Source organism: Phytophthora parasitica (assembly GCF_000247585.1).
Source record: "Phytophthora parasitica INRA-310 unplaced genomic scaffold supercont2.12, whole genome shotgun sequence".
NCBI classification, from domain to species: Eukaryota; Oomycota; class Peronosporomycetes; order Peronosporales; family Peronosporaceae; genus Phytophthora; species Phytophthora nicotianae.
The window spans coordinates 861,468-887,949 of record NW_008648998.1 but is presented as its reverse complement, the minus strand read 5'-3'; the positions used below and the strand labels follow the sequence as shown (position 1 = coordinate 887,949).

General features: G+C 48.7%; 12 protein-coding genes across 14 annotated transcripts; 5 read left to right on the top strand and 7 right to left on the bottom strand.

Moving 5' to 3' along the window:
* Window positions 1–247: 247 nt before the first annotated feature.
* PPTG_07611 (hypothetical protein) lies at window positions 248–2,895 on the top strand. Its single transcript, XM_008901891.1, has one exon. It carries the CDS (start codon window positions 471–473, stop codon window positions 2,808–2,810), a length of 2,340 nt encoding a protein of 779 aa, XP_008900139.1. The 5' UTR covers window positions 248–470; the 3' UTR covers window positions 2,811–2,895.
* On the bottom strand, window positions 2,839–3,411 carry PPTG_07610 (hypothetical protein). The gene is made up of 2 exons (XM_008901890.1): window positions 3,390–3,411; window positions 2,839–3,328 (listed from the first exon to the last, which is right to left on the bottom strand). Exons 1-2 carry the CDS (start codon window positions 3,403–3,405, stop codon window positions 2,928–2,930), a joined length of 417 nt encoding a protein of 138 aa, XP_008900138.1. The 5' UTR covers window positions 3,406–3,411; the 3' UTR covers window positions 2,839–2,927.
* A 1,200-nt stretch (window positions 3,412–4,611) lies between these two features.
* Window positions 4,612–5,234, bottom strand: PPTG_07609 (hypothetical protein). The gene has a single exon (XM_008901889.1). The coding sequence runs from the start codon at window positions 5,125–5,127 to the stop codon at window positions 4,687–4,689; it is 441 nt and encodes a 146-aa protein (XP_008900137.1). The 5' UTR covers window positions 5,128–5,234; the 3' UTR covers window positions 4,612–4,686.
* Window positions 5,235–5,761: 527 nt separating this feature from the next.
* Window positions 5,762–6,299, top strand: PPTG_22161 (hypothetical protein; the record flags this gene model as incomplete). Its single annotated transcript, XM_008902055.1, has 3 exons — window positions 5,762–5,774; window positions 5,893–5,989; window positions 6,266–6,299. 3 exons carry the CDS (start codon window positions 5,762–5,764, stop codon window positions 6,297–6,299), a joined length of 144 nt encoding a protein of 47 aa, XP_008900303.1.
* A 1,271-nt stretch (window positions 6,300–7,570) lies between these two features.
* PPTG_07608 (hypothetical protein) lies at window positions 7,571–8,047 on the bottom strand (the record flags this gene model as incomplete). Its single annotated transcript, XM_008901888.1, has 1 exon — window positions 7,571–8,047. The coding sequence occupies one exon, from the start codon at window positions 8,045–8,047 to the stop codon at window positions 7,571–7,573; it is 477 nt and encodes a 158-aa protein (XP_008900136.1).
* A 1,443-nt stretch (window positions 8,048–9,490) lies between these two features.
* Window positions 9,491–9,905, bottom strand: PPTG_22160 (hypothetical protein). The gene is made up of 2 exons (XM_008902054.1): window positions 9,658–9,905; window positions 9,491–9,581 (listed from the first exon to the last, which is right to left on the bottom strand). The coding sequence occupies exon 1, from the start codon at window positions 9,862–9,864 to the stop codon at window positions 9,730–9,732; it is 135 nt and encodes a 44-aa protein (XP_008900302.1). The 5' UTR covers window positions 9,865–9,905; the 3' UTR covers window positions 9,491–9,581; window positions 9,658–9,729.
* A 570-nt stretch (window positions 9,906–10,475) lies between these two features.
* Window positions 10,476–11,301, bottom strand: PPTG_07607 (hypothetical protein). The gene has a single exon (XM_008901887.1). It carries the CDS (start codon window positions 11,227–11,229, stop codon window positions 10,519–10,521), a length of 711 nt encoding a protein of 236 aa, XP_008900135.1. The 5' UTR covers window positions 11,230–11,301; the 3' UTR covers window positions 10,476–10,518.
* Window positions 11,302–15,281: 3,980 nt separating this feature from the next.
* On the top strand, window positions 15,282–16,299 carry PPTG_07606 (hypothetical protein; the record flags this gene model as incomplete). The annotated part of the gene is made up of 2 exons (XM_008901886.1): window positions 15,282–15,647; window positions 15,703–16,299. 2 exons carry the CDS (start codon window positions 15,282–15,284, stop codon window positions 16,297–16,299), a joined length of 963 nt encoding a protein of 320 aa, XP_008900134.1.
* A 1-nt stretch (window position 16,300) lies between these two features.
* PPTG_07605 (hypothetical protein) lies at window positions 16,301–19,054 on the bottom strand. 3 transcript variants are annotated; one of them, XM_008901885.1, is made up of 4 exons: window positions 18,709–19,054; window positions 18,580–18,645; window positions 16,657–18,500; window positions 16,301–16,588 (listed from the first exon to the last, which is right to left on the bottom strand). In XM_008901885.1, exons 1-4 carry the CDS (start codon window positions 18,746–18,748, stop codon window positions 16,496–16,498), a joined length of 2,043 nt encoding a protein of 680 aa, XP_008900133.1. In that variant the 5' UTR covers window positions 18,749–19,054; the 3' UTR covers window positions 16,301–16,495. The 3 variants fall into 3 exon arrangements, with proteins under 3 accessions (XP_008900133.1, XP_008900131.1, XP_008900132.1); XM_008901883.1 differs by having other exon boundaries at window positions 18,580–19,054; XM_008901884.1 differs by having other exon boundaries at window positions 16,301–18,500.
* A 346-nt stretch (window positions 19,055–19,400) lies between these two features.
* On the bottom strand, window positions 19,401–22,096 carry PPTG_07604 (hypothetical protein). Its single transcript, XM_008901882.1, has 2 exons — window positions 19,612–22,096; window positions 19,401–19,531 (listed from the first exon to the last, which is right to left on the bottom strand). The coding sequence occupies exon 1, from the start codon at window positions 21,743–21,745 to the stop codon at window positions 19,805–19,807; it is 1,941 nt and encodes a 646-aa protein (XP_008900130.1). The 5' UTR covers window positions 21,746–22,096; the 3' UTR covers window positions 19,401–19,531; window positions 19,612–19,804.
* Window positions 22,097–23,112: 1,016 nt separating this feature from the next.
* PPTG_07603 (hypothetical protein) lies at window positions 23,113–23,580 on the top strand (the record flags this gene model as incomplete). Its single annotated transcript, XM_008901881.1, has 1 exon — window positions 23,113–23,580. The coding sequence occupies exon 1, from the start codon at window positions 23,203–23,205 to the stop codon at window positions 23,578–23,580; it is 378 nt and encodes a 125-aa protein (XP_008900129.1). The 5' UTR covers window positions 23,113–23,202.
* A 251-nt stretch (window positions 23,581–23,831) lies between these two features.
* On the top strand, window positions 23,832–25,193 carry PPTG_07602 (hypothetical protein; the record flags this gene model as incomplete). The annotated part of the gene is made up of 1 exon (XM_008901880.1): window positions 23,832–25,193. One exon carries the CDS (start codon window positions 23,832–23,834, stop codon window positions 25,191–25,193), a length of 1,362 nt encoding a protein of 453 aa, XP_008900128.1.
* Window positions 25,194–26,482: the final 1,289 nt, after the last annotated feature.

Sequence of the window (26,482 nt, the reverse complement as noted above, 5' to 3'; positions counted from 1 at the left end):
CTTTGGACCAGACTTTCGACCTGCAGAGACGCTCTTGGCCGAAGACTTCAGTCTCCGAGACTCGCACAAGGCTACAACACCATTGGCCCAGCTGGTTTCGTTCATGCGAGTCTCTCGCCACACAGGACTTTTGTATCGACTCGGGCATAAGACAGGAGATGGAGGTCATGTTACCAGCCACCAGCCGGCTTTCCCGCTGTCCTGCTGGCACACGAAAAGAGACGCCAGTCTCCTTTGCTCGGTCAAGCACCAAGCAGGACTTGCACTGCACTCGACAGCTCGGCGGACTCGAGACGCGGAGCTGCAAGCTGTTTGTCGCGAGACTTTGGAGGAACTGGACATTGTACGCAGGCAGGCAGACGCTGGTCATCGACTCACAGATAGACATTGCATTCCCCCGGCACCTGGCACGGCCAGGACTCAAACTGTACAGGCAGTTATCTCTTCCACTAGCTAGTTATTAGGCGTTGATGAAGCGGACTCATGCATCGCGCTTCCGGTCGTCGGTGTTCGTGTTGGTGTTGCTACTGGTGACGAATGCGGCGACCGTGAACGCGCAGACCGCGACGGCCGCGCCGGCAGAAGCAGCAGATTCACGGGCGGACACAAGTACAGACGCACCGCCAGCGACGGTGATTCCTGCAGGAGGAAGCGGGGACGACACGAGTTCGGCATCTGCGGCAAATATGCCAACGCAGACGGCAGCAACGGCAACCGAACCGCCTCCGACCAGCCCGGATACGACGGCACCTGTAGAAATGGAAAGCCCAGCAACGACGGCCCCTCCAGTGACAGAAGCCCCGGTATCGACGACAGCAGCGCCGCCTATCACGGAGACGCCATATCCTGCAACGGAGGCGCCGACGACACCTCCAGTGCCCACCGAGACACCTACCGCTGCGCCGACTCCAGACCCGGTGGTAGATGCTTCCTCAGCAACTGCGGCTCCAGCTCCTACTACGACGGCCCCAACCGAAGCACCAACGGCAGCTGTAGCACCAACTGAGGCACCAACACCTGCTCCAGTGCCTACTGAGGCGCCAACCCCGGCTCCAGTGCCTACCGAAGCCCCTACACCAGCCCCAGCACCTACTGAAGCCCCGACACCAGCCCCAGCGCCTACAGAAGCCCCCACGCCAGCCCCAGCGCCCACGGAGGCGCCAACACCAGCCCCAGCTCCGACGGATGCGCCTACACCAGCCCCAGTGGCCACTGAGGCACCTACACCAGCTCAAGTGCCAACTGAGCCAACGACGGCCCCAGTGCCCACTGACGCGCCCACAGTAGCTCCAGCGGTAACGCCAGCTCCCCCGACTGCTCTCACCCCGACGATTCCTCCGTCTACCACGGCACCCGCACCGACCACCTCAACGCCAACGGCAACCACCGAAGCTCCAGCGTCAACCACCCCGATTCCGACACCAGCTACTCCTGAAGCGACTTCTGCTACCCCCCAACCCGCTGTGTCTTCAAATTCTGGCGCTTCCGATTCCGTGGACTCATCGTCGAGTCAGTCTTCAGATGCGACCCAGTCTTCAGGTGACGGCGGTGCCGATCCGTCCCCCAGCGACAGCGTAGGTAACTCCGGCGGTCTTACACTATCACCGATCACGCCGGACGACAGCGACAGCGACACAAACACCGACACCGACACCAACACCGACACCGATACGAGCAAGAACAATAGCGAGTCCGACCCGAGTAACGCCTCGACATCCTCTGGGCAATCCGAGTCGTTCGGCGGCTGGAAGCTCGCGTTGGTCATCGTCGGAGCCGTGTGTGCGGTGCTGGCCTCCGTCTTCTTCGTGCACATGCGTCACGTCCGCGTAGCAGCAGCGAACAAGCGTGACCGAGGCAGCTCCCAGCAGCGCGCACTGGACTCGTTCTTCCGGCAGAACCGGGTGACCGTGGCGCGCGAGACGGGCGTGTCGTCCGGCAACTTCGTCACGGACCCGCTCACCCCGCGCGACGAAATTGCCGTTACGATGCCGTCCAACCCGAACGAGCGGCCTCGTACCACGACGACGGACATCGTTGCCGGCACAGCCGCGACGGTGTTCAACAGGAGGACGCGACCGGACTCAAGCGCGAGTATCGAGACGCCGACGGACAGCCGCAGCGACGAGTACGACTCGTTCATAGGCCGAACCAACGCGCCGTCCGTCGTGTCTACAGGCTCCTCGAACCTGTATCGCTCTGATTCGTCCAACATTTACCGGTCCGACTCGGTGTTCTCCGACACGAGTTCGGTATCGCTCGGCAGCATCGCGCCGTCGGTCTCGTCCAGCCAGCGGTCGATACAAACGCCAATGCTCCCGACTCGACTTGGCTCGGTGGCGTCTTCAACCGCTCGGAATTCCAAACGTGCGTCGTCCAACACATCGATCGGAGACGTCAGGGACACGAACCGGTCGGACCGGTCCAGTAGCGACTTCTCCGTGTTCAACTCGTCCGTGGAATCGGCCGACGGCGACATCTACCGTATCAGTACGCAGCTCATCGACGTGTCAGCATTGCCGGCAACTACCTCGGAAAAGTCCGAGCCTAACAGCAGCTACCCCAGCAATGGTCGGATGAGCGAGGCACTCAGCGAGTTCAGCGTGGACGAGAGCTACACGTCCGAACTCACAGGCACCGAGAGCTTCTCCACCGACTTCAGCGTCGACGACGGCTTCCGAACCGACGACAGCTTCGCTACCGTGGACAGTTATGCCACGCGGACGACACAAGACACTGAAGACGATCGGGACTCGGACTCGATAGTGTTCCGGCGCTCGAAAGGTTCGGAACTGAGCGAGGGCGAAATCTAGAAACTAGCTATTCTAAATGTCTTGTAGTGCGTCCGTAATGCTGTTTGTAATTTAAAACAAGAAGAACAACGGGTACAAAGGAGCACTTTCTCATTTCTCTTCTCTATCTTCTCCTTTTTAAGCTTCAGCCAGAGCAGCCAACACACGGTCGCGGGTCTTGAGCCCCTTGACGCCGAGTTCTCGCTCGTCCTTGATGCTCAGCAGGTAGTTGTCCAGTCCGCCGATCTTGTCCACACAACGCAGCGTGTGCGTCGTCACGTTAAGCCCCACCTTCTCGTCCAGCGCCTCTGAGTAAAGCGTCTTCCACTGGTGGTTGACCTTCCATGCGCGGCGCGTGCGGCGCTTGGAGAATGACACGTTGTTGCCGAACGCCTTGTCGCGACCGGCAAAGAGTCCGCGCTGCGCACGTCCAGACACGTGCTGACGCTTGGCAGCGCGCGTAAAAGCTTCAAGGAAGCGCATCGAGTTAGACGCCATGGTGATGCAGTGCTTGAATGGTGTGCGGCGGTGAAAGCGTGCTGGCAAAAGTGATATGAGGAGATCGTTTTGGAGAGGGAAACGTAAAATGGTGTGGCTTACATGAGTGAAGTATCATATTTCGAAAATTTCACGACTTGCACAGTATGTACATATCCGTCACGGAGCCTGTACAAGCGCGTTTCGTCTTCTTTTTTAGGCTCTCCACGGGATATTAATATCCTTCTGTATTTGTGTCTACCCTTCACGATTGGCTTCAGACAGACATTGTGTGAATTTGGTGAAATCTGGGAATACAAACACTGCAGTATCCTTTTTCGAGTGTGATCATTTATCAATTGAAAACAAGTGGAGCACAATAATTTTTTTCCCTGGAGATCGCCATATTGGTCTCAACAATAGTTTGTGCGCGTACAGTCAACGGTATTATTTGATTTGGAACTATGATGATGGAAGGTTCGCAGGTTTGCTATATATATTTATTAAACCTGGGCCAAGGTATACTGTAAACGAGATTTGCTTGATTCGAGACGCGATGTTGAGACTTCTTGGAAGAGAAGTCTGTATCTGTGCTTGATTAATGCACTGTGCGATTATCGCCTGTATCGTCGCCATCTCGGTTAACATGTACAGTAAGGACGCCTATTTTAGTATTGGATGCCACGCGAAAAAATCACTGAATAAATTCCCGCCTCAAATGATATCCAATAAAATATGCAAGGTATTTTCTTGCCTGTGTTCGACAATCAAATTGAAAAGTTTTTATGCTGCCATGCCATCGAGTTGTGCTCTCAAAGGGTTACTGTTACAGTTTACCAGAGCAAATGCTGCGGCAGCGAATCGGCAGAGTGTGCCGACAGAGGAAGTTCTCGGCCTTCAAAACCATTGTGGATGGGTTTTGCTAACTTTCAAAGCTTCTTCAGGCGAAGCACGATTTTGCCCGAAGTACTAGAGAGAAGATCATCTGTATATATCTTATTTATAGCGAGAAAGCGAGAAATGTTGCTTCGGAATTTCCCTATTTTTTTTTACTCTTGGTCACTAAACATGACGTTGACCCCGTACCAATGGTAGCGACGGTCAAACTATATAGGATTTATCGTCCTATTATTTTCGAAAGTCTAGATCGAACTTGAGTAGGGTCAGCCTCACTTCGCTGGCTGGCCTGCTTGGTGGCTCTGCTCAGTTATTGCATCAAAAGGATGAATACACAGGTATGCATTTCCTGCATTGCACTAATATTTTGTTATTGTGTTGCGCGACCCCAGCAGCGAGAAAAAATATATTCTCCAGATGCTATTTTATGTTTCGTACTGCGACGTTTTCCGGCAAATCCGCAATTGCGACTGAATTTATTGTTTTGGAGCTTAACGTTAGTAGCACGTGTGTGGATTCTACTTTACACATGGTTCCAGTTGGGCCCACTGTACTTCCATTTTGGCATTTTTCCTGTCTTCCGAACAGTCTCCCACCAAACTTTGTAGTCGCCAATGAGGACGGTGTCACGTCCCATAGCCTTGGCACGGAGGCTCCACGGAGTCACTCCCTTATTGTACGCTCGCCTGAACATGCGGTTGACGATTTTGTTCAAAATGAAGTCAAAAATCCCTCGCTCTTCGTCTGTGCTCTTGAGATCTTCAGTAGGTACATGATTGCTGTTGCCCCGCAGACTGCTTTTCTCTTTGCCGTTGTGCGCAGTTGACAGCTCACGGACTGGAAAACTGGTAGCGAACCTTGAATCCTTCGTCGCAATTTCGAAGTTGGGCTCGGATGAGACCATTTCAGCAGCTGCGGAAAGCATGAACAAGGTGGAGAGTACGGTCCAAATGAGCCAACGCATCGCTTCAAGAATAAGAGCTCGAGTTCACGAGAGGTAAAAGCCGAAATGACCTTCTACTCCTCGCTGCAACAGCTACTCGAACGCAAAGAGTGTAACGGAGTTACCTCCGTTTACGATTCTAGACCTGATAAAGTCCCTCTCTTTTATTAAGGATTACTGGACGCTGACCTGACCGTTGTTTTCGGGCAATGCGTTGGACACAAGAGCGTGTCCAGTTCGTAGGCCTGCAGTTAGTTTTAATTTTCAATTCACTCTACAATTTCCATCGTGAAGTACAAGTCCTCACCATGATTCCGTGACATGTGAATGCTGTGGATTTTTCATACTCCTGATAAAAACGTTCATATACATGTGTTATAATACATGTTCTCTGAAAGTTGATGTTAAGGAAGGGGTATGATTTTCCATGAATTATTCGGTCTGATAACGATCAAAACAAACAAGGTTTAATACAAACTTCAAGTGATACACAATAGATAATGTTCAGCAAAACGAAACCCCAATAATCTTATAAATTTCATGCATGTAGTTCGAACAGTCCACATCAGCTAAGTACGGTAATATATTACACAATGGTAAGCGTGAATGTAGCGCGAAAGAAGCAAAACAATATCGTGGGTTTCAGTACTACGAAATGAGCATTCCATGTAAGTAGAAAAACTGTTCGAGATACAATAAGTAGTTCGTGAGTGGTTCCTTAAGGGCTGTGACACGAGGCAACAAGGCCAACATAAGAACAGAAAGCATGATTCGGTGGTCGTATAGCCTACAATAGCGGCGTGCAATGGCTCTGCGGATCAGACGCAGGAAGTGTGGATACTTCTGTCCCTTTCATCCGCTGCTACACCAAGTACACGGGCAGGTGCTGCCGCTGGGAAGCAGGTGTAGGAGATGCGTTGACAAAGGATGTTGTTTTAACTCATTTATGGTGAATACAATTTGTTATTTATCGGAGCTTATTTATGACAAACATGGGTTTATGCTACTCCTCAACGTGACAAAGCATGAGGACTTTGTACTACAGTACGTCGAGGTAAGAACTAGAAACTTTCGATCGTTTTACAACCACTTTAATTGAAGCGTACCTGCATCGTTTTGGTGTTCGGCAACAAAACTAATAATCACTATACCCTTCTAGACAACCGGCTTACGGCAAGAAGTCGGCCCGCTAAGTGCTATTGGAATATATTTTTTCTATAGTACACCAGAAAATGGTAGTACCGTGGTATTTCGGAGTGACAAGCGACAATTGCACCTGAAGCGCTCCAGTTTAAATGCATTTTATCGAAAGAACAGTATCTTCTTTAAAATATCATTGCTGTTCAAATTTCAGAGCTTCTTCGCGCTAAACGCGACTTCGTTTTTTTTTTTTGGTACGTAGAGGATCGGACACGATGACCAGGCCACTTTATTTCAGTTTTTTTATGAAAATACAGAAATAAAATTGAAAACACTAAAAATAAGGTTTTAAGACTGGGATCTTTGAGTTAGCAACGGAAATACACGAGAAAACGCTGTTAAAACAACTCGTTGGCAGATATTGAGACTTCTCGCAACACGATGAAGTTAAACAGCCTTCTCTTCGATTTCTATGGTGTTATCCTGTAAAACCAATTATGCCTGATATAATCAGATTCCACTAGGGAGGTAGACATGGCTTACGTAAGTTGCGTTGCTAGACTGAAAATGCGTATCCATTTTAAAACCCGAGGCGTTACTTCAGCAGCTAGTTACTAAGACATGCTAGGGTTAAAACGATTATGAAGCTGGCAAATAGGTCGCACAGCTTCAGACTGGCGAATTATGGTGTATTGAGTGCTTGAAAGTAAGTTGCGAAGTGAGTTCTATTACGCAGTGGTTTTACCGCTCTAGTTCTTCACCATTAGAGAGCGCGCCCTGTGGCAGCGTCCTCCGCTTGCTTATGCAGTGCCGATTATGTAGTGCCGTGTTGAGGCGGCCAATTATTCTGGCGAGGCCAGAGACACAGTGCAATCTATTTTTTTAAAATGATATTTGGGATTGCGTTTTTATTTACAAGTTTACTAAAAAAAAAACTTTTGGTAATTTGGTCCAACATTGTGACCCATTTTAATTTTGTGTCTTCTGCGCAGTGTCTCTGGAGGTCGAGCACCCTAACCCCAAAAGATCCATAGTTTTTTACCCTCGAGGATGATACTGCGAGATCAAACCGCGTTAACATGCGGTACTGCATAATCGGCCTCGCCAGAATAATTGGCCGCCTCAACACGGCACTACATAATCGGCACTGCATAAGCAAAAAGTGTAATTAGACTGGAATGAATTTTATCTTGGCTTACAAACACTAAAATTGGGGTAGCAAGCAAACAAATAGTATGGCTCAATCTTGAGACAGTTTTCGCATCAATTTCATCATCTCATGAACCGTACTGAAATAGCACCATATCCAAAAAAAATCAAATGCTCAGCGGCAGTCATTGAACTTTCGTCTTGAAAAGGCGAAAATGCCAGAAATCGAAGGCCCTTTCTTGTGGCGGAAAAAAATTGCAATGGCATGTTCTACAGAATCCGTGAATCCATCAAAAACCAGAGCAATTTTTTCCCTATAAAGCTCGCTGGCAATTTTGAGGTATAAGACCTCTACTAGTGCCGTCATTTTCTTCAACACAGTCATCCGTGCCATCGACTTGTAGCGAACAGATGAGCGAATGATGGGGTCCTCCACGTGTGAAAAGGGAAAATTCTTCAAAGCAATCAGCTTTACCCATCCGTACGTGTCGGCAGCGTCCTTGTGGACAAGCATCGTGCTAATTGGCTGGCAGTTCTTTTTCATGCATTCCTCAGCGTCGAATTCAAACCCATCGTGATGACTTCTCAGGTGCGTGATCAGGTTCTTGTAGCCGGCCTCCTTCTTTTGCTTGACGATCTCGGCGTTCTTCATGGTGTGCTGCTGACCGCTGACTTGGCAAGTATGTGGAAAATTGGATAATGAACACGCTTAGCTGGCTCGATCTCCCTCTTACGACAAGTCTGCCGACTAAAATAGCGCAAAAACAAGTGGGTATTCGCTCGTCGGCTCGGTTTCAAACGTTTGGTTGACGGAATGCTTTTCTACCGTGATTGGTTCTAGAAGCGCAAATAGGCTATAGGACCCAGGGGAAATCTAAGATTGTGATTGCCGATCTGGACACAATCAATTATTGTGATTGACAATCTTGACAATCCAACAACTCCAATCAATATTTGCATACCCCTGCTCAATCATTGAGCTGTGGTCGGTCTTCTTCTGGGCTACTTCGTTAACAAGAACAAGCTTCTTGCCCGTCAAATGAGCAACACAGTCACCGACTACTCCCTTCAGTGATCCATGAAACGGAGTAGTATCATGTACGACTGAGTATCAGGTTTCTCAAGATTCATTTTGGAAAAATTTGCGTGTCAGTGCAGGTGCCTGGGCAGCTTTGACAAGAATCCATGTGTTGGAGGTTTCTTGGATGGGTTATATCTTTGGGTTGATCAAATTGGGTAGCTACTCCATTTCAGCTAAATACTCAATTTAACTCCTTCTGATTGGTTAATAATAAATAGCATGCCATTTTTTTTTATCTCGCCCTCACAGTCTTTACCAAGGTAAGGAAACAATGTTAACGTCTCTCAGTAAAATGTTTCAATATTCCTGGCACCGCCTTAAAGAAGTTGTGCTATAAGCTTCTCTGGTAAGCTTAGCAAGAAAACGACGAGAGAGGCATTATTATCTTCTTTACTGCCGCTATTTATTATTATTTCTTGTTGCTTGCTTTGGTCGTTGCGACACAGGAGGTCTGAACTCTTGTGGTTTTGAAGTTTAACACCACCAGAGGCTTACAAACTTACAATTTAGTGCATGTACTTAAGGACTCGATGGTTCGCAAGTTGCCCGTTCTCTCCCTAAGTTTAAGGGCCTTCAATACAGTCAGTGAAAACCCTTCAACTTGCTTTGGGTGGGTGGATAACCCAAAAAAAATCCAATTTAAAAACCCGCAACCCACTTCTGCTAACACAGCCCATAGCGTCCCAGCTACATGCATCGCAAAGGCATGAGTTAGAATCTATATCTGTTATCGACTGCGACCTGTCACCCTAGACTTACACACTGGAAGCATTGGACAGCGAGAGGCGTAGCTGGTTGCCGCAACTGTGCGCTTGGTGCTGATCGCGTCCTGCTCGAGCGTACAGTCGAGATCAGTAACAAGTTACCTGCTGAATTCTACGGGTGAAAATTTTGAATCGGGTACTTTTGTATTTTGAATCGGATACTAGCGAAATTATATGCTCGATCGGATACTTATGAGTTGGTTACCCTGGTTACTAGTAACCTGCTCAACCGGCAAAAGTGACCAACATAGTTCGAAAAAGAGGGTAGTATATTCGTTTTCAATCGGCTAGTTCTGAATGTTGGGGTTGGCAACCTCCTGGTTACTAGTAACTTGCTGAACCTGCAAAAGTGGCCGATCCAAAACAAAAAAAACCGTCAGTAAAATCATTCTAAAGCTGTTAGTTGTGCATGGCTACTCTGGGCTCGCTTCGACAAAACCCTAAGCCCGCTCCGGCTTCGCCTTCGCTTGTCCACTTGTACAACTGGGTTTAACACCGCGTGCTACGCACACGGATCTTAAACGCCAGCAGGATGGTCATGTCGTGGCCTGCTACGGCTTCGCCTTCGCTCGTAATTCGCGAGCGCTGCTCGTGGTGGTCTTCTTCACACGAAGCTGTCACCATCGCGCGGACTCAAAAAACCTTAGTAGCTAGTTTGAGTATTAATAAGCAGTATGACTGAATACTTCGTATCCTAGGTTACACCACGTCGTGAGGGGTACATGGATATCTCTAGAATTACAAAATATATATCAAATATTGCAAACGTAGCCATAAGTGACAAATAAAGAATCAAAAGTATCCGATTGGTTACTTATTTTTTTCAGTGTCCGATTCAAAATACAAAACTACCCTTGTCAAAATTAAGTCCCGAATTCTACATCTCCGCCGTGGCTGACTCAATCTCGACGTTGACGGGAATAGTACCAGTCTAACTGACGCACACTCACTGCGAAATGGCGAGTAAACAGCAAGACCGAGACCTCACGCGAGTCTCAGCTGGCAATCACAATTCGTGCAAGCAGACCGATTCGAACGAGTTCAATAACTTCAGCTGCTTATCATAAGTACGTGAAGCCACTTCCGAGTTTGAAGACGAAGACAACAGTTCCGAGCCAACTGTACACCAGATAACTGACCCAATGCATGGCGTTGTTCAGCCCGAAAATGACGTCATTATACCGAGGCAGTTGTTGTGGTTGTGTTGGACATGAACTCATGAACTTGCACAGAAATGATCGTAGAAGTGGCTAGCCCATTGTTGCATGTATTAACGCATCATTTCCTGGTCTTATTTCGTTTGGTTACCTTTTTACTCTCGCGTTCAGCCCACACGTCAAGGTATTCCCACCACACCTTTTCGTACGGGTTCTTGCCCCATGTTTCAGGATAGTGGTCGAAATTAACGCCTACCGTTCTTGGTGTCACCCCATCATCGGCCCACTTGGCGTACTGTGCGCCTAGCAAAATGTCCGCATGCTTTTTGATACTCTCGTCCGCGATTTTCGAATTGTGCTTCACGTCAAAGAGATATTTCGCAACTTCAGTGTCTCCATATTGCTTGATCAACGTCGCAACCAACGCCTTCGTCGGATCTTCTCCCCTTAATTCGAGATAGCGAGAAAATGACTTTAGGTTGGGATTCCTGAGGATCCCATGCAGTCTGGTGTCAAGCTCCAGCGTTTTTAAGACTTTGATCGGTGTGTGCTCCGCCTTACTTGCCAGCACCAAAATCTCGTCGTCATTCAGTAGAAGCTTCGGTCCAGCTTTGTTTATCCAGTTACTGAGGCTCTGGGAGATACTGACACTGGTGAAAGGCCCTCTCTCCTCGCCGTCATCAGGTTCTTCGTTGAGCGCTCGCAACACTCGCTTGGCAGGAATACGTCGGACCTTAGCAACACTCAACTGAGAATCCATCGTCGCCATTGCAGCGTTTCCACCTGCAAAGAAAGCGGCACCGACCAACAGCAAAACGTAGCGAAACTGCATTGCACTTGATAAGTGTCGGGGGAAATGAAGACTACGAGTACTTGCGGGGAAGAGTCTCCACTGAAGACAAAACGAACGGATCAGAAATGTTTTTCTTCTACGCCATATGCATGCCGTAAACAGAACAATGTGTTCATAATGACGCGTGGTCATATCATTTTATAACCCTTAATACAAAGTGTGCACATCCCTGTGAATGCTTATGCTTTCGTAGTAACCACACCTCTGTCACATAATTTACGTGAAAATATATAACGGACCAGAGCTCGCTATTGAGGCAAATTACTGTACTAGTATTCGGCCCAAATTTCTCGTTCACAGGAAAAACAATGACATATGTACAGAGAGTGTGGATAACCCCCCAATTATGATACGTTGCGATAGAGGTTTAGGAAGAACTGGGAGCGCTATCATCGGGAAGTAACAACAGATCTTCATATTATTGCCTTTTAGCGTTTGGAGTAGATGCTTCAAGGTAACGCACTTGGCTAGCGGCTAGCCTGTATTAATGTGCCCAAGTAGTATTAATACAAAGCACAGTGCTAGCAAATGTGCGCAATCAAGAAGCACTAAAGTGGCTTTTTTTACTGCAACCATAGGGTGGATTCCAAACTGTATACTTCACATCAGACTATGATGCTTTCTAAACTTAAAACGGAACTAACTATGATGATCATACTGTAGTTATTGTACTCCGCATAATTCATGATACCGGTTATTTTAACCGGCCAGTTTTAATGTTATTTTGCAGCGAATTCTAATCGTGTACAAACATTAGAACCAGCAATGGATGGCCCGGAGTTTCCTTGATCAACTACAACATCTCGTTTGTCCTTATCTTGCGTTCATTTTGCAAAAATGCAAGTCGAGCTACATGCGTACACTAGTGCTGAAAGAAAATGATGGTGATGAGCTACACCTTTTTCGTCCTACAGAAAGAACAGGGGCTATTTAGCGGAAAGCGCACGAGAGAACTTGTTGCTGAGTGCCTTGGCTGTTCAACGGCAACGGTACACGCGTAATTGCAGTGTACAACGCGAGTAAGAAGACCGACTTTGAGATAGAACTTTATGCATTTGATATTAAACAGTTACATATCAATTTCCTTTAACATCTAATATGAGGATGCCAACATCAAGCCTGATTGGCTTTATCTGCAAAAGATGCACCTCTATAAATGTATACTTTTCATTCGCGATATCACCATGCTGTTGATTTGCACATCACGATGCGACACAATGATTGACGACTTCACTGGAGTCGTACAATGCATTGTCGGTATGTGTGAAAGCAGATCAAACAAAAGACTGAACTACCCTAGTCTCACTTTGATGTTCACATCAAGCTTAACTATACCGGTATGTAAGTCCGGGCACTATTAGAACCCTGGCTGTTTTGGTCACAATGTAAGGTCCGGAGTCCAGACTCCGGACCTTGTATTAATTTTAATTAAGCTATTGACCTTAATTAACCCCTGGGGGTTGTTGTCTAGTGACTAGTGAATTCACATCTGGTTCATCGTTGTTTTATTGATTTTGACCGCGTACAACGCCAGCAAAAGGACTGAGTTTCCGGTAGTTTGCTGTCAACTTCACTTATCTGATAATAACAATATATTTGTTTAATATTTGTTGAACAAAATCCTGTAGAAATCAGTTGATGTTCTCGTACATTAGTTGTTTGCGTTGTGCTCGAAGGAGAAACACCTGTACAACCGTATACTGACTTGTCTCATTTTTCTCTTCAGGTTGCAAATCGGAACGGTGCACAATTGCACTTTCCATAGAATACAGTATGTTATTTTGTCTCTACCAATCAGAGTCGGCGCATAACCTCAACAAACGACATCTGTGATGTGTATTTAATACATGTGAGCGTGTTAAAGTTGCCTGCAACTTTTACTGCAGCACTCTCCACTCGCTGCCCAGTGGGTGTGCACTCGGCGCAGCGCGAGGAACAGAACCCCCGCTGCAGTGCCGCCGACACCACCAGCGTTCCAGAATCCGCGACACGATTTGACATGATTTGAAAGCAGTAACATGTACTGTCTGGCGCGAACGCATGTTCGGGATTCACTGCACATAAGTCAATACTGTTGTGCAAGTACTTACAATACTGTTGTACATGTTATACATGTAAATACAAGTACTTACAATACAAGCATACTGTACCCCTACTGTATTAATAGCTGTGCTTCACTAGTACATAATAGTGGTTCTCAGAGAATTACGATTCGTACAGGTACGTGGTAGGATTTGATTTCGCCAGATTCGTGTATTTCCTTTTTGAAAAGATTCTTGATAATACTTCGAAGTACTGCCTATTATTGGGCTTGACAAAGTGATTGGACCAAGATTCTGGAACACATCAGAAAAAATGGTCTAGCTCATCAAGTACTGAACCGTTTCTACAAAAAATAATAATAATACCAATCGAATTTTAAATGAGTCGTGCTCTACTTATTGATATTCACTGATGTCCTCATTTAATGAGGCGACCCACGAGTAAATAGCACCCCGGTCAAAAGGGATTTGAAGTGGGTGCAGTAAATGCAGGGGAACTGAGATAACGCAGTGCCCAGCAGGATGACGCCCAACGCAAACTCGTCAACGTGCAGGAGCCTTGTGGCAGCTAGCACGCCGGTGCCATCAAACTGGAGTTTCTTAACTGTTTCTTAATAGTTTCTAGACGCCGTTTTGGATCGCTCGTGGAGTGTGAGGCATAAATAGGAGAGCCTATTTTCTGGTCCAATAGCCAATGTCGAGTACAATAATAACATGATGATGGAATAAAACAGGGAAATGAGGTCCATCGTTTTTTTTAGCGAGTTAGTGGCATATATTCGACATGAAATCACGCATCCGTCTATTCTGAACTGTTATAGTCGGAAACCAGCCTCTGAGAGTCACGATAGAGACGTCTGAAAAGTATGATGTGCCGTAAATATTTCCATAAACTTAAAGATACGAAGTATTTTCGTTCGAGTCCCACTAAATTTTATGAATGTGCACCACATTAGCGCCTTGACATGATCAACTTGCTATACTTAGACATGTATACACCATTTCCCGATCCAAGTTGATGCAGTAACTACAGATTCTTCCCTCGCTTCCGACACTGGAGTTGATAACCAGAGACCTTCGTATACTATTGATATCCTAGAATGGTGAAGGCGCATTTTTACGGTTTACCGCACCACATGAGCCAAGAGACCCCAACGTGGATGTGCGTAAGCTTCTCAACGGAATTCTTCTTTCAACCCAGGGGTGCTGGTGTCCTCTCTGCAGCGATGTCTGTGCAAGCAACTGGCTTAGGTTTTCGCAATAATGCAGTGGTGCTATCGAGTGCCAATAACCATTTGTGTTGATAAAACGTTGCTACACGACGCTCCGGTAGTGGCGGTGCCCATTGTTCTACTCACAAATGCAAATTGGCTCGTAAAGAAACTTTAGAAGCTATTGGCGTGATTTTAATTTGAGATTTAACAAAGCTACTATTATAACAATTATTAATATATTTATTCTATTTAAGAAAGGGATGTTGAATTGAACATGTTTGCTTTGCAAATCATGTTTTAGCTCTTCTGGCAGCTATTCGACTTAAATGTGTAGGCCTTCGGGCCTAAGCAGTGTTTGCTGATGTATGTAGTGAGCAAGTAGCACTTGACATGAACCTCGATGATAGCCATAATATAAAGCAGCTCCTGAGTGGTTTTGCAATAATTAGACGATGGTTGATCGGTATCCTGAGCGTCATTACGTAAGCCAACAGTAGTTTTCGTCAGCCAATTTGCTCAATATATCAAACATTTATCGATGTTGAACTGCGCTTCAACGATAAGCAACAATAAAAAAAATGATCCTCGATCTCGTTAAAATGCCAAAAACATAATTGAATAGCTCTAATCCCCAACTTACGACGCTACTAACAATAGCACGAATGCCTTAACAGAGGTTCACTAGAGTGTGAGTGTCCAAATTTACCACTCGGCAGGGCGGTTGAGCGGTCTTGAAGATCATACTTGTCAGTTCTTGGGTGCACAGTCGACCGCGATGCCTTTGTCTCCGACGAAACTTCGAGGTCCCATGGTGACCACGTCGCTAGAGCAGGAAGACGTGGAGCAGTTCCGCTCCATTTCAGTAAGCGACATCGACGACAGCAATGACATCGAAGTGATCAGCGCGACCGAAGCGGAGGAAGAAATGCCTCGAGACCCTCGTCGAGAGGAAGAGCAGCCCATGACCAAGGAGAAGCGTCTGGCATTCAAGCAGTTGGAGCGTTGGCGGGCTGCAATGAAGAAGAAATCCAAGCGACTAGGGCGCAGAAGTGTCCGCTGGAACGCTAAGACTCAAGCGTATGATGACGAGGAGGTCGAATTCGACAATCTCTTCGGTACCAACAGCACCTTCGGCCAAGAGGTAGAGTCTGAAAAAACAAACAGTTATTTCAACTTACTCACTCTTTTTCTAACAGCTGCAAGTCGTGAGTTATCCGTTTCCAATATGGATTTTTGGCGTGTTGATCATGCTCGGAGCTTCAGTTTTCGTGCACAGCGTACACAGCCAGAGAGACGACGAGGATGACGAGCATCGTGATGCAACTTGGTGGAAATATCTCGTTGCAGTCGCCATCTACATTTTGGGCTTCGCTCTCATCGCGAATGGCCGAGTAGAGACTTTCTACATGAACAAAGAGTCCTCTCGTCTCTGCGTTCGCTCCAATAAGCCGCTGTGTTTGAGTAAACGCTACATTCGCTCAGTGGAGCGCGATATGCGTCACATCACCAACATTCGCGTCGAAACTGCTGGAGAATACAGTGGCGACGTCGACACTCGCACGTACAAAGTTCACTTTGACTTCGACGATGGGTCTCACGTCTCGGCACTTGAGAGTCGCTCCAAGCAGAAAACTATGCGTCGGTGCCGCCACATTAAGGCGTTTGTAGCAGCCGCTTCAGCTCCAGTTGCTCCCATACGCTCGGCTTCCGAGCATTTCCCGTCTACAGCGAAAGGATCGGGCTCTCCACTTCGCCAGAACCGCACTTCACCTGCCAAGTTAAGCCTTGAGTAACTCACCGACTAACTTTTTTTTTATTATTTGCATATTTTGGCAGTACTTCAGTATCTAACATCCATCAAGCTGTTCAGTTTATTGTTTTGGTGTTTCATCATCCACGGTTTGGGCTACTTGCCTTCCCTTTCTCAAAACGTCTTCGCTACTTCCTATACTATTCATCTATGTCCGCAGTCCTCAAACTTTTTTTTCTTCACTTAAGATCCTTGGACTCTTTGAACATGACCACGACACACGTCACATTATCCGTCGAGCGCTGATGGAAGATCGCGTATTCAATGATAGCCTAAACAAAAAAAACAAAATACAAATATTAGTTACGTCATCACATACTGGACAAAATAAATTACTTACCTCCACAGCACGTTGGACATCTCCAAGCTGTACGATCTTCTGCCGCATAAAGTCAACCGCTTCTTGGTCTTTGAGCACATCGTACAGTCCGTCACTTGCCAGCATGACGAACTCGCAGTCGTCCGTCAGCTCCGTAATCGTAATTTCCGGCGTAGGGATCACCAAGGGCCCTTTGAGAATATCATTCGGGTTCACCGGCAACTCCTGCGAGTCGTAATCACTGCGAGGCTTCGAGTCGACATTTTCAAGTGGTGGTTCGGGAAGGTCAAAAGTTTTAAACGGCGCGTCACCAAAGGCCCGAGACACGGCCAGCTCGCCCATAATGCGGCCGTGGATCACAAAGCCGCCCGTGTCACGAATACGTTGCGCTTCGTCCGAGCGACTGGGTTTGTGGTCATTCGAGAGCCGCTCGGCCTTGCCATTGCGACTTAAAACAGTACGTGAATCACCCACATTGGACACGAACATGTGCTTGCCAGCCACAAATACCGTCGTGGCAGTACTGCCGGCTTGCGGTCTTTCGGATTCGTTCAAAAACTCCTCGTCCGTGCGCTCAAAGGCCTCCGTGAGTCGCTTAGTGATCATAGACTGCAGCTCCTCGGCCGACTTGTTGAGTAGTGGCTTGAGTTCGGTTTTTTTCATAAAAAACGACTCGATAATGTTGTGGTGCAACACGTCGCCCAGAAACGACGACGCTTCCTCGCCGCCGTGGCCATCGTAGACAGCAAAATACGATTGCGGGTGCAGCCCCAAGCGACTCAGAGACTCGATGCAAAGGTCCTGGATGATCGTGTGGGCGTCCTCCATGTGTTTCCGCGCGCCCATATCAGCATGAGCGCCAAAGTCGAAACGGTTAACCGTCAAGCACGTCTGTGCCACAAGTAGATCGTCGCCAATTTCCAGGCGATACGGCTCCTGGTAGCTGCCTACGAGCTTCATGAACGTGCCATTGGTCGAGTTGAGGTCCACCAGGTAAAACTGGTTCGTCAGTTCATCGAACCAAATTGCCGCGTGTTTACGCGACAGCTCGCCGTCCCCAGTGTGGATCTTGTTGTCCGCCGAGCGGCCAATGCCGGCGCCTTCGCGGCCAATAGTAAACTGCGTGCCGGCCAATTTGCCACTAAGCGCCGACACTTCCAGTGTCTGCGACGGCTCGTGGAACACTGTGACCATGAAATCCGATTTGCCCACACGGAATGAAACATGGGGCTCTAAAGGCCATTGCATTCGGTCCTCAGTGTCGTCTTCGTCCCCATTGCCAACGGGGCTCAAGCGGACGAACGTGTCGCTGGCGTTGTCCCCATTGGCCAGGTAAAAGCGTCCGCCACTGTACAACACGCGGGCGTGGTCTTTGGCGGCAAGAAGCTTGTCTGCAGGGATACTTGCTGCATTGTCAGCACTCCGGCCAATGCCGCCGCCATTCGTGTCGAAGCGGAAACTTGTGACCGCGTCCTCTTCGGAAAAAGCCGTCATTTTCAGCACCACGTGCGTCCACTTTTGTTCCATGTACGGAGGGAATCCGTCCTCATCCACTTCTGCACTCACAGGAGGGGACGAAGTGGACGACGAGATTGATTTGGTGGGTGACGGAGGTGGTTGCACGGCGTTTTCATCCACCGGCTCTGAGTGTGCCGTCTCGAAGTTTTCGCTTTTGCTTTTCGATTTGCTGCTCGGCGCGCTTTTGCTTTTGCCACGGCTCCTGGTGCTGCTCCGGCTGCCGTTGCTGCTGTGGCCGTTCAGGGCCGTGGAATAGCTGCCCACGCTGCTCGGGTTGGAGCGGAGAAGGCGGTTCACGCCCGAGGTGCGCGCGCGCACGAAGGACGTGGCCTTGCGCGAGTCGGATTCTGCGTTAACACAAGATTGTCAAGGTGTCAGTGGCAAATTGCCAATTTGTCAGTAGAAATTCCACTTTTTGCCACGTACGAGGCGGCTCCAACCGCAAAGTGGACGAGCGTCGGCGATCTAATTCGTTGTCATGTTTCCTCGCCACTGCGAAGGATACGATAAGGTTAGAGAATGCTTTTTTTTTCTCTTTTGCCACTTGCCACTTGCCTTTCATCTTAAGCGTTTGCACGTCCTGCCCGTCCGCCATGGTGCCTAGTCTGTCTGCGCTTCTCTCGGTGTTAGAGATCTCCTGTGGCCGACTTCGGGGTTCTTCTCCTTGTGCTAAGCCGATTCTCGCGGCAGGGAACTGGTTTGAGTGGCCGAACGCGACGTATGCGCCACTCCAGGCGTGCTAGTGGCAATAGGGAGATGCGAGTCCGGCAGGGGGCGATGGCGAAGTCTCTGCCGCCGCTCGGGAAAAAGGATGGTATCAGCTGGTGTGCACCACTTCAATATATGGGGTTTGACAGTGAGCTGTGACTTGTTTCCAGTATGTTGCAAGATAGCGGCAGAAACACGGAACAAAACAAGCCACAACAAGTTGAAGTCTCCAGGGTTCCAAAGCAGCAGTCTGCACTCATCGCTTAATAAATGGAGCTTGCCGCAAGCCGTGGTAAATTTCTCAATGCCATTAGGTCAAAGGTCGGAAGTGTCGTCACGCGATGGCGACGCGTGAATCATCGCCACAATCCTTTCAGACTATATGACTTTAAGACAAAAAAATCCTTGCAATTGTGAGACTAATTTGCCTACTCACATGTCAGCAATTACTGACTCAGTATGCCAGATGTACCAGAGATGCCAATACGTGTTTGTCTCTGCGTTCGTAATGAAGAATGCTTGATCGGCACAAGTTCTTTCTGTGTCTGTCTATTACGACTGAATTCCGTAAATCCTGTCATATAAAATTATACAGGATCCGAAAAATACAAATGTAGCCACGGTGGACTCCTAAAACTACTCGTCTGTTTGGCACCGCACACCGACATGGCTACATGTATCATACGGCAGGCTTTCTCAGTGATGCAGCGAACTCATAAATTAGTTTCCATTCATTCCGACGCTACTTACTCCGAAGGGCAAAAAGCTTGTTGAGCTTTGCAGGTTTCGTCCACCATTCTCAATCGCTCCATCCCTCCACTTTTGAACTCGCTGGCTAGTTGCGGAAATGATGCACCTCTCGCATCACCACTCAACTAACTGGACTTGGACTGCTTGATTGGTACTTTCGACTTAGGACTACTTGGTTGACGACAGATTTCGCTCAATAGTACGAGGCGTCCGTGAATCGGGACGCGTCACTGTTTGTACTGTCGCCACGGTTGCGCGAAGGAGCTACAGCCCTCTCGTACTCACTGAATCCGCTGCTCTGGAAGCTTTTACCACCCGCGAACCTACTGTCGTACCCGCTCTGGTCGGAAGCGTAACTTTTCTCGTACCCACTCTTAGTAGCGGCAAAGCTCTTGTCGTAGCCGCTATTGCCGCCGGCGTAGCTGCTCTCGTAACCTGTCGACATGCGGTATTCCGTGTATTCGGATTCCTGGAAGCGGTTCTTCCCGTTGTAGTCACTCGCAGCCGTGGAGCGAGTGTCACTCGGTGCGAATCTTGACGCGGCCATGGACCGGTCCATGCCGCTGGCTGCCGTTCCGGCGCGGTTCCGACCGGCCGTGTTCCACACGTTGGTCGCTTGGGACATATCCTGGACCGAATCGCCTTCGAAGTCGCTCTCTTCTTCCGAGGAGCCGGCGACGTCGTTCTCCCCCTTGCCTTGACGCATACCCGGGTACTTGCCCACGACCTGACTCACCGACTGGTCGGTACTGTAGGCACTCTGAGCGTAGAACGAAGAGTACTGAGAGTCCGAGTACTGGCTGCTACCATTAGAGTGGCCGGTCTGGGCCATAGGCGGCAACGACATCTGTGAGTGCGCGAGAGCGATCTGACTCCGCGGCGTCAGCATGTCGAGGTTCGGATCGTTGTAGGTGATTCTACCGCCACTGGGTTGGCCGTGGTGTCCGTACGGCTCCTGGTCGTACTGAGCGTTGTGCTGGTTACCGTAGTAGCCGTCGCTGTACTCCATAGGCGACATGTTGTGGTTGTCGTGGTAGTTCGCATTCACCGTTGATGACTGTGCCGTCCCCTTCGTGCCGTCGTGCCGTGCCGTACGGAGCACAGGGTCCATGTCATCCTCCTCGTCCTCCTCGTTGCTATTGGTCTTGATGTAGACGAACACGGCGACGAGTATTACCAGTGCGACAGCACCGCCCATCATTAGTCCAAGCATTAGAGTGTTCGACATGCCGGTCTTGTCGGCCGATGCCGAGTCGGTCATCACGGAAGCTCCGGAAGATGACGCGGAACCCGACTGGGACGCTGAAGTCGTTGAAGAATCCGGTGATGGCGTAGTGTCCGAGTTCTGTGTAGAATCGGTATCGTCCGAAGTTGTCGAGTCCTGTTTGGCCGAGTTCGAGTCCTTCTTGGTCGATTTCGAGTTGCTCGATTCGGAATCCGATCCCGATGCCGAATCCGAAGTTTTCTTCTTTGTCTTCGGTTTGGTGGTCTTCGGCTTAGTCGTCTTGGACGACGATCCCGAATCGTCCGATTTGGTATCGTCCGAGGTCGGTCCCGATGCCGACTCGTCCGAACCGGAATCATCGTTGGCCGTGTGAATGCCGTTGGGCACGGGCGTCGTCTGCTCAAGGTACGGCGACTTGGTGAAGACGGTTTTCTTTTTCTTCTTCTTTGTATTCGAGCCCGAGCTGTCGGTCCCTTCCTCCGATCCCGATTCCTCAGTAGAGTCCACTACGGGAGACTCCTCGGTTGCGCCAGAGTCCGAAGCATCTTCCGAGTCTAAAGTCGCTTCGTACCTGGACGCCGTCTCACTGTCAACGGCTGGTGCCTGTGCTCGCGGGGTTTTAGTCGTAGGTCGTGGCGTTTTCGTCGTCGGCGTCGGAGTCCGTCTCGGGGTCTCTGGTGTTTCCTCTGTATCGGACGAATCCGATGGAGCGTTCGTAATAGGAATCCACGTTCGGGTCGGTCTCCGAGCAGTCGGTGTCGGGGTGCGCACATTATCGGAATCCGTATTCGAATCCGAAGTCGAATCGGTATCCCTATCCAAACTCTGCATCGTGTACACCTGTGCGTCGGCACTTATGACCACCACCGCAAGCAGCGCCAGCTTGAGCCACCGTCGGTGGACCTGCATCGTCCTGCCTTCGGAGCTTGAAGCTGCAACCTGTTTACTCTGTGTTCTAGCTAATCGAAAAGTGCTGCGCCGTCACCTGGTGTATAGTAGACGTAGGGGACTGGCCGTCCGACCAGTATGTAGAGAATGTCGATCACTTCGCGCCGCGAACTGTGGCGGCGGAAATGCAAATGCAGCACTGTGCCTTTCGGGCAGGGAGTCAGACGTAGGGGACCAACGGCTGGTCGATGCCATGCACAATTCGTTCTACGCTCGACTCGATTTTGTACGCCGGTGATCCACCAAGGCGATCGGCCGAGCCAGCTGCCGGCAAGAAACAGCGCGTTTGACTCGACCAATTCCACAGACAAATATTGGCAACGGCAATGGCAAAGCCGCATGCAAACTCCGAGCGATCGCAGTGCACGGGCTGGGGCGGAACTTCTATTGTGGGGGATGGAGTTCGGTGCACTGTTCGGTCTCATCACGAGCTTGCATTCCGAACGATTAGCGCTTCGTCAACATAGGCCGATAAAGTGGCAAAATCAAGTCGCCCTAACACCAAAAAGCGGCAAAGGAGTTCGTTGATCAACTCCTATCCGGCAAATTACTGCGGTAATACCGGGCAGGCATCCTGTGTCGGCCTCAAATTGAGACCGGCACCTTACCAAAGTACCACATGCTGACTACCGTTGTGGTGTCATATGCCGTCGAAGCAGCGTATGGTCTACAAGCAGCGTAGGCAACGATGTTCACTGTCCAGCGTACCTATTGTACATCACCGTGGTGGTCAGGAAGCTAATGATGGTTTTCATGGTTGACTTTACAACGGTAGGACAACACTTGGCACACTGGATCAAAAGTCGAAGCGCGTCTCGAGTTGTCCTCTCGAAGTTCGAGTCTAGCCACAAAGGACAGCAAAAAGTTGGGATTTGAACCCCCAAGCCTGACGCGTTGTCGCCGATCGACTCGGTGGTCGTGTCCTGTGACGACCGGGTCGGTGTTCCATCGAACGAAGAGGTGGTCTCGTTGTCCTGGCGATGATGTCGCTCGCTCGCTTAGCGTTCCAATAACCTGTATCTAATCGCAATTGAGATGGCATCGCATGAGTATCAAGTTGATACTATCGACGATATACGAACCTTCAACGTGGTGTCAACTGAACACTGACGTCTTAACTTGTAGCCGACCCACCGAACAACAGCTCTCGCATATGTACACTAACTCCTCCTATTTGTCGTCTCGCTTCCAGGTCCGCGAAGCGAGCGAGTCGTCCGGAAGCTTCAGTCGTTGTTGACAAAGGAAGAGCGGGTCCGAACTATCGATCGATACCGATACTTTTTTGGAGCCAACTTGAAACCGGTTTTCGAACAGAGATGTCAACTCAGTTGAGGTTAAAGTTTGGAAGCCATCATTGCAAATAAAACCGTAAAAATGATGTGTAAGCTCATTTCCTCAGCTAGAAAACAAAAGGAAGGATGGTAAAGCTCTTCTGTGTGTTGGTTGGAGCGGCAGGAAGCGCCATCCCTGTCGATATCGATGCGAGCCAGTCAGTGGGGGACTTAAAGGAGGCGATTAAGGAAAAGAATGAGGACATCACGTGTGCTGCGCGACGTCTGAATCTGTATTTGGCCACGAAGGGCGACGACGCATGGATGACAAACGACGAAGCCGATAGTGTGAGCGACGTTGATGGGCTACCACATCTAGGTGTTCCACAAGCGAAGCTCCGACGCGTTGGTTTGTCTGAAGAGAAAATGGTCGAAGTGGATGAAGATGACGAGGCAGCAGGAAATGGCCTTGTCAATGTGCTCGTGGTGGTTCCGACCAAAGAGGTGGTTGTGCTGGTGTTATGACAGCAAGGGGATGCTGGCACACGCGAAGACGTCATCTGGTGTGGTTTGCGTGGATCGATTTCGAGGGAAGAGGGCATTGATCTGGACGATCCACCTACGCTTTCTCGGATCACTCTCACCACGGATATCATTCGCCGACTCGAAGAAACGCACGTCCTGCTGGTGAAAAGCCCACCAATGACTGGGAAAACCTCACTGGCGACGCTAGTCAGCCGATCCTTGGTGGAAAGACATAGGGAGGAAAAAAAAAGATGGCTGTGATCAACTTCTCTGCGTTGGCAATACCCGACGATTCGACATTTGAGGAAGTTTTCAAGACGCGTTGTGAGATCGGCTGGAGCGAAGCAACATTACATCTTCCCAAGGCAGGCTATAAAGTGTATTTGGTGCTGGACGAGACGCAAGTGCTCTTCAAAAATGGAAACTCATCTCCGAAATGCAAATCCAGTGGTTTCTGGGAGCTGGTCAAGTATTTTCTCAGCGACGCGCACCACAACGTCAGAGTATTGATGTTTGCAGCGTATGGCTCTCGTGTGGAGCGGTCCAGTCTCGCTACTCCAATCCACTTCGAGAAACAGATTGTGTTGGGTTCCGACAAGCTGAACTTTAGCCATGCCGAAGTCGTCGAGTACGTCACCAAGTGGTTCAAGGGCGTTGATGGGTTGTCGTCGCCAGAGATGGAGGCATTCTGTGCCAACGTGGAAGAGCTGACGGGTGGGCACGTGGGTCTCTGTACGACTGTGATTCATGCACTCAACGAAGTCTATGCCTCGCGTGGCAAGAGTGTGATTGATCTTCCATCGCCTGCCGAGTGGATCCGTATGCTGCAAAGTGGGTCGTTGTATCGAACCAACGATAACGCGCTGTTTGAAGCCATGACATCAACACGTGCTGTAGAAGTGTTGAAAGACCTCAAGTCGGACGAGCTGGATCGACTGGAACGCATTGCTTATGGTGCCGACCCTCATTCTGATGCTGTTTTCGTCGAGCAATGTTTGCGAACGGGTATTCTGGTGGAAACGGAGCGCCAGCTTGTGTTCTCATCGCCAGTGATGTGGCGACTCTTCGTCAGGATGCGCGTTGGTCAGACCGTCCGAGCACTTCACGTTCCCAAGACGCTTCCAGAGATGATCGCTCGATTGGTACGAGCGATTGACTACGAGAGCATCTGTCAAACGCTTGGCAGAAGTTTGTCGAGTGGTATCCCATTGGAAAGATCGTGGCAAATGGAGTTTTACAAGACTGCGTATCGCTGCACACCAAACACTTTAGTGACGTCAGTCGATGTCGGTGCGTTGTTTGGATCCAGCGGGTTTGTTGATTTTACAATTCATGGCAATAACTTCTTTTGGGGTATCGAGTTGTTGCGAGAAGCCAGCAACTTGGCCGAACACATCGACGAATTTGCGCCTGGTGGCCGCTACTCCTCACTCGGATTGACCGATTTCTGTCTGATTGATTTTCGACGTGTTGCTTCGATTGACGATGTGCCGATGGAACGTATCGCAGCAGACATGCTCCGCTGCGAAAAGCTTTTTGTCGTGTGTTATGACGCACAAATGGCGGGTGTTGTGGTGTTTAATTCCGCCATGAATGTCGTCTATAGGGTTTAACCTTCTAAAAAGAAGCTTAAAAAAATTGTAGATAATTCCTACGAATCCTGAAGTTATGAATGATCGATCCGATACAATTACTGGTCCGAATTCTCCGGCGGTGTCCATCGATTCCAATGACCACAGTCGTCATGTTGCTGGCAAGCTGTGCATCTTTATGTTGGATGACTTTAAACTGCAATACGGAGAGGGTTTGTCGCCGTCGTATTTTCTGTGCGAAGCATTTCCCGGAAATGCGATTCGAATTTGACATCCAGACAACATTTAGCGACGCCATCTTGCACTTTGCTTCAAGAGTGTGAGCGTTAATACAAGCGCCGCTTTAACTTACAGTATAAGCACGCTTTGCGCGAACGAAAGCTAATCGGTACGAGACGGAAGAGCAGCCACACAATTCCATCGATTGCGATTAAAGTTTGCACGTATCGGGAGTTTCGTCCCTGCGTAAAGTTATGACGTTTCCTTACACGAGAAGCAACCGCAACGCCGATTCCCCCGCGTTTCGTGTTGTATCTGTTTGTCCCAACAAAAAGTGAAGTTGTAACTCCACTGATAGATGAGCATGCATCATTGACTGAGATATTTCTATAGACAAGAATAATTTTCGTAGGGACAGAGGTCCAAAGTTACTATAAGACTAACGAGATCTCTAACCTGCATAATTAATAAACGTTTTGTCCCAGCAACATCGAGGTCCTAGCAGGGACAATGAATTTTACCAGGACCACATAGAAATTGACATCTATCAATGCTGTCGGTATGTCAATTAACAAAGAAACATCTCGCAGATGCCACTATTCGACGATGTTTCTTATAGATAGATTGATTAAATTTCTTATAGTCAATTGGTTGATGTTCCTTATGGACGAAGGCCATAACGTTTTTGATTTCTATCAATACTCTCGGTATGTAAATTAACAAAGTAACATTCTCGGATGTCGTTATTGATTGGTGCTTCTTATAGATTAATTATGTCTTTATCAAGTCCATAGCGACATTGATCCATCAACATTTCGTGTTTATGGGCTAACTCGCGCTATTAGTTTGTATTATTTAATTTATTTCACAGATGTATCGGTCTATAGGTATAGGCTACACTCACAGTAAATTTTGGAAAGTACCGAGGCAAACAAATTGCTGAGATCTGGGAAGTTGATCAACAATACCGTATAGTCTTAGTAATAGGCGACGTTTGGTCCTAAGCGACATACTGTTTTGACCAATAGTGTTCCAGAAAAAAACAGTTGGTTACAGGTTACAGTGTGCTATTTTTAGGCTTTGAATACTCT